Source organism: Acinonyx jubatus, chromosome E2, assembly GCF_027475565.1.
Source record: "Acinonyx jubatus isolate Ajub_Pintada_27869175 chromosome E2, VMU_Ajub_asm_v1.0, whole genome shotgun sequence".
Lineage (NCBI taxonomy): Eukaryota > Metazoa > Chordata > Mammalia > Carnivora > Felidae > Acinonyx > Acinonyx jubatus.
Window position 1 is genome coordinate 48673470 of NC_069396.1, and position 8554 is coordinate 48682023.

An 8554-nucleotide genomic window follows, 5' to 3' on the forward strand; every position below is an offset into this window, starting at 1 on the left:
CCGGGAGGGCGTCAAAGGCCTTCTGGGGAGGGTCATGACAGGAGGCCAGGGATGAGGCAGGCATCCTTCTGCACTCAGTGACACAGTTGGGTCAGAACTAGGGCCAGGACTACAGCCCACAAGTGAGACACTGGCCTTGGGTGCAAAATTTAAGGGAGTGTCAAAAAACTCAATCAGCGAGATAAATGATATTGTAATGTAATACTTTTTTTCCAAAAATAGCAAAAAATCCATGATATTTCGATGAACAAGATGCCAAAATTTTAAATAAAGACCAGCACCTGTGCTGAGCCATGTGGGTGCCTGAAGCAAAAGGGAAAACGGGCCCCCCCTGGCTTTGACGGGCCCCCCTGGCTTTGACGGAAAGGAACCCATCAACAATATTTTCAAAACCTGCGTCTCGGCCTATCGCCTTTTCAACGGAGAGAATTTTCATGCTTGACAGTTTCTCTTGACCAAATGATGATGTTAAATAAGCTTTAATTGGGGCGCCTGGGTGGCTCAGTTGGTTAAGCGTCCGACTTCGGCTCCGGTCAGGATCTCATGGCTTGTGAGTTCGAGCCCTGCCCCGGGCTCTGTGCTGACTGCTCAGCTTCGGGTTCTGCGTCTCCCCCCTTCTCTCTGCCCCTCCCCTGCTTGCTCTCCGTCCGTCTGTCTCTCAAAATATTAAAAAAAAAACACAATGCTTTATTATTTCCCACAGGTCCGTGCGTTGGCTGAGCTCAGCTGTTTCTTCTGCTCCCATGTAGCTGGGGTCGCTGTCGTGGCTGCAGTCAGCTGGAGGTCAGTTAGGGCTTGAGGTCCTAAGGTGGCTTCAGGCTCATCTCCACGGGGGTCTCTCCAGCAGGACCTCACCATGGTAGCTCGGGCTCTGAGAAGGAGAAAGCAGAAGTTGCCCCCTCTTAAGGCCTGAGCTTGGAAGTTCTAGAATGTCCCTTGTGCTACATACCATTGATCAGGGCAAGTCATGAGGCCAGCCCAGGTTCAAGGGGAGAGGACAGAGACTCCCGCTTTTGGCGGGAAGAGGGGCATGTGCCTCCAGGGACGGGAGAAATTGTTGGTGGCCACCGCGACAGGCAATGCACCAACCTTACAACTCGCTTTCTTGTTTTTATTTTTTTTCCTTCATACTATTTGACACGATCTTATTTTCGTTTATTATCTTTCATCTCTCACAAAATATAAGCTCCATGAGGGCAAGGGCCATCTGTGTGTCGGTTCCTGCCGCGGTATCTAGCCAGTGTGTATTTGAATGAATGAATGAATGAATTCCCTAGGGACTAACTTTAGGTTTCCTTGGGTTCGTGGCGAATGGAGAGAAGGTGAAGGCCACATGTGTAGACATCCCTCGGGAAGTGCTTCAGGTGTTCAGGAAGTGTGTGTGCATAGTGAGTGAACTTTCCCCAGCAAGCCTTCCCTGACACCTCCCCACCTCGAGCTGGGTCAGTCACCCTCTTGGCTCTCACACTTGTCTGGGCAACTCCATCCCTACTCTACCCGCTGCGGGTCGTCACCGTCAGGAGAGGGGTCTGTGTCCCTCATGGATTCTGAGTCCCATGGGCACAAGGCCGGAGCTGTCTTTGGTCACTGCTGGGTTCTGAACATCAAACCTACTGGGTCCTTGGCACACAGTAGGCATATGCCTCCCCGTAGGAAAGGACTGTGTCTGTCATTGCTGTGTTCCCAGCCTGGCAGGCACAGAATGGACACTCAGGAACCCCCTTCACTGATTCTCAGAGGTACTCCCCCCGCCCCCACGTTTTAGCAATGTTGACACCCGGGAGAGTCGCGGATGGCACCTTACCGTCACTGTCAGCCATCCCGGGGTCAGACTCTGCGGTTAGGAGGACAGCTTAGCCACTCTGCTTCTCACGCACGAGCGATGCACGCGAGGGACACACGGTACAAAAATCTGTATTCTCTAAGTATGCCTACAAAGAGTAAGCGTGGAATAAAAATTTTAAGACCTACGGAAATGCCGTGTGATGCTTGTATAGGCAGCAAATTTTCCCCTCGTCGGTGGGACAGAAAATGGTGCCTGTGACAACCAGGGGCACCTTAGGTCTGATCATCTAGGGGACCCGTGGAAAGAGCGAATGCATGAATGTGTTCATCTCGTTTGTGTCTGTCTTCCTCTTTCCTCCAACCTCAGCTCCTGGGGTTTATGTCTGTCAGAGGATGTGGCCTTGGGGGGGGGGGGGTGGGGAACAGAATACTGGTCCCAGTTAAATGAGCTGCTTCATCCAACGGGTTTCACACAGCGCCTGGCACTTTGTAAACACTAAGGGAACCCTCTGCCTTGTGTGTGATCACGTCAGCCTCCTCCAACAGCCTGTGAAGTGTCCTTCACACCTGTGGACCAGTCCCGGGACTGGCCGAGGGTCAGGTCTAAGCAAACGGTCGCGGAATGACCAAGTAACAGACTGCATGAATTCCTGGGTGAATGAGAGCCCTCTGTCAATTCAGGGTCCTTGGACAGGGCCGGTCCTGTGGCCTGGGATGCAACTTCCTAGCAGGCTATCAGGCTCCCACCTCTCAGCTCAGGTGCCCTCTCTTCCAGGAAGCCCTCCCTGACTCCCAGGCTGGGTCAGGTATCCCCTTTGTGTTCCCACGGCCCTCCAGGGTCCCCCATCCTGGGCCTGGGTCCTCACTGTCTGTGGGTGGATGTGACTCCCGCATGGGCCTGTGAGCCCCTGAGGGCAGAGCCTGGGTCTGCCACACTTCTGGCTGGGCTCCCCGGATCAGGAGCAGGGGCCGCATGAATGAGGGTCATGGATGGTGAGGCGGGCTTCGGGGACGCGACCTGTGCGCGTGGTCTGCGTGCAGTTGAGTCTCTCCCGGTCTGTGGGTCTGTGTGTGCCTGAACGTGAATCGGCTGAACCTTGCATTTGCCGGAGTTTAGCTTTTCTGTAATTTGAGAGTCTGTGTCTCTGCTTTCCTTCTTAGGCCGGGGGTGCAGGTCTGTGATTCTAGGGGAGGGGTCCAGGTCTGCGTGTCTGGTGTCTGGGAATGTCTGAAAAGATATATTTTTTGAAGTTTGCTCATTTATCTGGAGGGCGGGGGGTGGGGGGGAAGAAGGAGAGAGAGAATCCCAAGCAGGATCTGCACTGTCAACGCAGAGCCGGATGCAGGGCTCGAACTCACGAACTATGAGATCATGACCTGAGCCGAGGTCAAGAGTCAGATGCTTAACTGACTGAGCCACCCAGGCTCCCTTGTCTGAAGACACTTTTTAATCTCCGGGTTTCTGGGTACTTCTGTCAGTCACCGAGGGTGTGAGTGAGTCCATCAGCCAGTGGTCTGCGTTTCTCTTTCTTTCTGTGGCTGAAGAATTCTGGACTGTGTGGTTGGCAAACCATTCTTTCCTTTTTTCTAAATAATTTTTTAAATGTTTACTTATTTTTGAGAGAGAGAGAGAGAGACAGAGACAGAGCATGGGTGGGGGAGGGGCAGAGAGAGAGGGAGACACAGAATCCGAAGTAGACTCCAGGCGCTGAGCTGTCAGCAGAGAGCCTGATGCGGGGCTCGAACTCATGAACCGTGAGATCATGACCTGAGCTAAAGTTGGAAGCTTAACTGACTGAGCCCCCCAGGTGCTCCAGACCATTCTTTCCTTGACTCTTGGTGTGGCCTTGAGCTGGTCTAGTCCGTTACCGGACATCCATCTCCTCCTGAAGTTGTTTCCCCAGGTTCCTTTCCAGAACCGACCTTCAGATCCATCCTTGGGTAGGAGGGGCCTCTGGGGACACCCAGGAAATGGGGGAGGGGAGGGCCCGTGGAACTAGGCCTGGGCAGAGAAGAGGCTTGGGGGGTGGATGGGGTGGACATGGTCCTAAAAGGACTTGAGAGCTGGGTGTATGTGTGTGTGAGTGTGTGCGCACACACTTGGATGCTGCGGAGATGGAGGCTGCAGTTTGGGGGAGCGGGGTGTCCCCCGGTGGCTGGGGTTCAGGGCATCTTGGTCTCTAGACCTTCAGCCCCTTCCCTGTGTCTGTGTGTTTCCTCCTCTCTGTAACCTGTCTTTCCTTGGTTCTCTCTGACGTGGTGTCTCCTCCCTTCTGTCTTCTTGCCGGACTTTCCCTCCGATTTTTTCCTGGGGGGTCTCCTTCCACACCCCGACTCTCCCCGTCTCGGGGGCCTTTGCCTCAGCCTCTCTTCTCATTCACATCACCCCCCACTTTGGCCCCCTGGTTTGTCACACTGCTGCCATCTTGGGCGGTGGGTGGTCGTGAGGAAGCAGGGGAGGGAGAGGGCAGACAGGACCACGGCCTCACACGGAGTTGGCACTGAGCTGGGATTTGAAGGATGGGCTGTGCTGGGCACAGGAGAGGACAGTGAAGTTCTGGGGAGGTAGGGGCCGAGCCCAGGGGCCTGAATACCGGATACCGAATGGGGGTGTGGCACTGCACCGCAGCTTGTGGGCGCCAGACCCAGCCAGGGCCAGGCAGAGGCATGCCGTGGCCATGGCCGTGGCCGTGTGGGTGGTTTCAGACCCGGCCTCTCCCCGCAGCCAGCGCTGGCGAAGCTAAACCAGCACCCTCAGAGCGTGTGCGACACATCTCAGGGTGGCAGGTGACGAGATGGTGCCGAGAAGGGCACACAAGTGATGAATGACATGTTTGGGAAACAGCCCCCTGAAAGGAGAAGAAACAGAGGGCGGGCAGTGAACAGGCTCAGGCTGCGGAGCTGGGACCTTGGGCTGAGGGTGATGGAGACAGCGGATGGGCTGTGAACCTGTTGGTGTTAGAGAGAGCTCTCTGGGTCCCTTGTGGGGGACTGAGGGCCCAGTGTGACGGAGAAGGGGGCCCCAGCAGCAGCCAGGGGATGGGGACCCCGCCCTCTGACATCACTGTCGCCGCATTATTGCACTAGGGTTGGCTGGCCAATGAGCTGCTGCTTGCTATTATAATGGGTCCTAGCAATAGGTCTGACCTTGGGCTAACAGGGGAGGAGACCCCACCAGCAGGGAGAGTGTGAGGGGACAGGGAGAGCCTGCAGGGCAGGTGAGTCCCCGAGGGCAGGGCTCTCTGGCTGGACTCTGTGGGGGAAGGGAGGAAGGGGTTTCCAGGCCCAACACCAGCTCTGTCAGCCCTAGTCCCACCCCAGGGGCCACCCTCCTGTCTGGTCCTGGCCACTGGGCCCTGCCCCAACATTTGCTCTCCTGTCCCTTACTGAGGGGGACAGGGTGCAGGGGCAGCAGGCATAGCGTGGGGGAAATGCCTACACCGGGTGGCAGGGGGCTGGGTAGGACCTGGTGGGAACAGTGTGGGGGGTGGGCAGGGACAGCCCAGAAGACAGGCAGGGAGGCAAAGACGTGTGGCTGAAGACAGAGGGGCCCTTCGGAGGCATGAGGGAGCCCAGGGACCTGGGTTTGAGTCCCGGCTGGGGACATCACTTGTGTAGTCCGAGCCTCGGTCCCTCTCTGTCTGATGGGGACGGCGATCCCTAGCGTGAACTTAGCTTAGCAACCAGGGCGGGGCGGGGTGTTCGACAAGGACTCCCAGCGTCTGGGCATTCGCCCACGGCAGGCTTCTCCCACCAGCTGAACCCAAGAACGCTGGCCCAGGGCTAGATACATGGGCTCACGATCGATCGATCGTCACAGCAGCCCCATGAGGTGGCAAGGTTATCTTCCATGGTGCGGTTGCTGCCCCCTGAGGCTCAGAGAGGGCAGGGTATTGCTCAACGTCACACAGCTAGGAATATTAATCATGATAATCATGGAGTTGCTGCTGATAACAGACTGTCTGCTCTGTGCCAGACAGTATTTCAAGGGCTTTATATGTATCAACTCGCTTAATTCTCAACAACCCAAGGAGGTGGTTTGCTATTATCATAGTTACAGCCTCCTCTTACGGATGAGGGGAGTAAGGCAGGCAGTTTCAAGTCACTTGCCCCACGTCACTCAGCACGTATGTGGGGAGCCAGGATTTGACTCCGGGTCTGGCTCCAGGGTCTGGATCCCCTTCACCACCCCTTCCGGCTGCTCCCAACAGTGCTCCCTGCCCGGGCCCGGGTGCTGGGCTTCAGCCCCGCAAAATTTGCGGGGCCCGGTGCAAAATGAAAACACAGGGCTCCTGGTTCAAATATCATTAATCTCGGTCAGTGTCAGCAGAGTATTAAGCCAAGAGCTGGGCCTTCTAAGCCTGGGGCCCCATGTGGCCGCGTGGGTCCCGAGCTGCTGTCACACTGTTCCTGCTCTTAGGTTATCCTTGAAGGGTCCTGAGCACCTCAGGAGGTAGGTCAGTCACTGTGCCCTTTACGCGGAGAAGCAGGCTCAGAGAGCCACCTTATCCTGCCCCAGGTCACACAGCAAGTTAGTGGCAGGGATGGGATGTGAGCCTGGGCCCGTGAGACTCCAGACCGCCCTGCCTCGTGTCAAAATCGTACCCCAGGTTTTTGAGAAGGGGAGGGCTGTGAGGTGCCAGAGGGACTTCCCTTATACCTTCGTGTCTCTCTCTCTCCCTGCCCTGTGCCAAGGCCCAGGAGAAGCCAAGTGCTCCCTTCTACCCCCGCAGACACCGAGGACCACGCGCCCCCCGTGACTCTCCCCCCATCCCCGCGCCCTCTGAGCCGCTGGTCACCATGGCGACTTCGAGGTTGCCCGCGGTGCCCGGGGAGGAGGAGACCACCATCCTCATGGCCAAGGAAGAGCTGGAGGCCCTGCGCACCGCCTTCGAGTCGGGCGACATCCCCCAGGCGGCCTCTCGCCTCCGGGAGCTGCTGGCGTCCTCCGATAGCACTCGCCTGGAGGTGGGCGTCACGGGCGAGTCGGGCGCCGGCAAGTCGTCCCTCATCAACGCCCTCCGTGGCCTGGGGGCCGAGGACCCCGGCGCGGCCCTCACTGGCGTCGTGGAGACCACCGTGCAGCCTTCTCCCTACCCGCACCCACAGTTGCCCGACGTGACCCTGTGGGACCTGCCGGGGGCCGGCTCTCCGGGCTGCCCGGCTGACAGGTACCTGAAGCAGGTGGACTTCTGCCGCTATGACTTCTTCCTGCTGGTCTCCGCCCGCCGCTGCGGGGCCGTGGAGACCCGCCTGGCCTCCGAGATCCTGCGCCAGGGCAAGAAGTTCTACTTCGTGCGCACCAAGGTGGACGAGGACCTGGCGGCCACGCGCACCCAGCGGCCCTCGGGCTTCAGCGAGGCGACCGTCCTGCAGGAGATCCGCGACCACTGTGCCGAGCGGCTGCGGGCGGCCGGCGTTGCCGACCCCCGCATCTTCCTCGTGTCCAACCTCTCGCCGGCCCGCTACGACTTCCCGCTGCTCGTGTCCACCTGGGAGCACGACTTGCCAGCCCACCGGCGCCACGCCGGCCTGCTGTCGCTGCCGGACATCTCACTGGAGGCGCTGCAGAAGAAGAAAGACATGCTCCAGGAGCAGGTGCTCAAGACGGCCCTGGTGTCGGGCGTCATCCAGGCCCTGCCCGTGCCGGGGCTGGCGGCCGCCTACGACGACGCTCTGCTTCTCCGCTCGCTGCGCGGCTACCACCGCAGCTTCGGCCTGGATGACGACTCGCTGGCCAAGCTGGCCGAGCAGGTGGGCAAGCAGGCGGGCGACCTCCGCTCCGTCATCCGGTCCCCGCTGGCCAACGAGGTCTCGCCGGAAACTGTCCTGCGGCTCTACTCACAGTCATCCGACGGCGCCATGCGGGTGGCCCGTGCCTTCGAGAGGGGCATCCCCGTGTTCGGGACGCTGGTGGCCGGGGGCATCGGCTTCGGCGCCGTCTACACCATGCTCCAGGGTTGCCTCAATGAGATGGCCGAGGACGCCCAGCGGGTCCGCATCAAGGCCCTGGAGGAGGACGAGCCCCGGCCTTCGGTCAGCCTAGAGGCGGCGGGTGACAACGGCGTGGAAAAGCGGGTGTCCGGGGAGGGAACCTGCGAGGAGGCCCCGCTCTCCACCCGCCGGAAGCTCGGCCTGCTCCTCAAGTATATCCTCGACAGCTGGAAGAAGCGTGACTTGTTGGAAGACAAGTGACCGCGCAGCCCCTGTCCCCTCGCCTCACCCACAAACCAAGCCTTGACAAAAACCGACCAACCAACCGACCGAAGCCGCTGTAGTGAAATTGAGCGCTGCGGTCGCTGAGGGGCGGGCGTGGAGGGGGCCAGAGCTTGCCATCTTGGGAGGGCAGGGGAGGGGAGGTTTGGAGGGGCCCGAGGAGGCCTGGGCGCCCAAGGCCCAGAGGGATACGCTGACCTGGAAGGGGGGGAATGGAGCTGGGTAGGGAGAGCTTCAAGATCCGGATGGCGGGTCAAGGGCCCCTTGCTGGGATCTCTCTCCCTGGTCCCCTGGTAGCCAAGGGAGATCTGTGGGGCAACAGGACGTCCCGGCCTGGACCCAAGACCGGTGTCAACTGTCAGCCTGTGCGGGTGACTTAGTGGGGACTGGGACTGGCTATGGTACTTATTTTTGTTGCCATTCCTGTCCCTTTCAGAGAAGCCCAGTGTCCCAAAGGCCGCCTCTGGGGGGGTGGGGGATGGGGCAGCCAATCAGTGCCCAGGTTGGGTACAATGGTGCCTAGCAACCCAGCTAAACAGGGTGGGGGGGCTCA

General features: G+C 59.0%; 1 protein-coding gene and 1 long non-coding RNA gene across 3 annotated transcripts; one reads left to right on the plus strand and one right to left on the minus strand.

Annotated features, from left to right (window-relative positions):
• Positions 1 to 463: 463 nt before the first annotated feature.
• LOC128313337 (uncharacterized) lies at positions 464 to 4833 on the minus strand. The gene is made up of 3 exons (XR_008293921.1): positions 3655 to 4833; positions 1805 to 1931; positions 464 to 871 (listed from the first exon to the last, which is right to left on the minus strand). It is a non-coding gene; the product is annotated as an uncharacterized LOC128313337 (long non-coding RNA).
• Positions 4834 to 4859: 26 nt separating this feature from the next.
• Positions 4860 to 8049, plus strand: IRGC (immunity related GTPase cinema). 2 transcript variants are annotated; one of them, XM_027037718.2, is made up of 2 exons: positions 4860 to 5003; positions 6481 to 8049. In XM_027037718.2, exon 2 carries the CDS (start codon positions 6586 to 6588, stop codon positions 7978 to 7980), a length of 1395 nt encoding a protein of 464 aa, XP_026893519.1. In that variant the 5' UTR covers positions 4860 to 5003; positions 6481 to 6585; the 3' UTR covers positions 7981 to 8049. The 2 variants fall into 2 exon arrangements, with proteins under 2 accessions (XP_026893519.1, XP_026893520.1); XM_027037719.2 differs by having other exon boundaries at positions 4900 to 5003; positions 6519 to 8049.
• Positions 8050 to 8554: the final 505 nt, after the last annotated feature.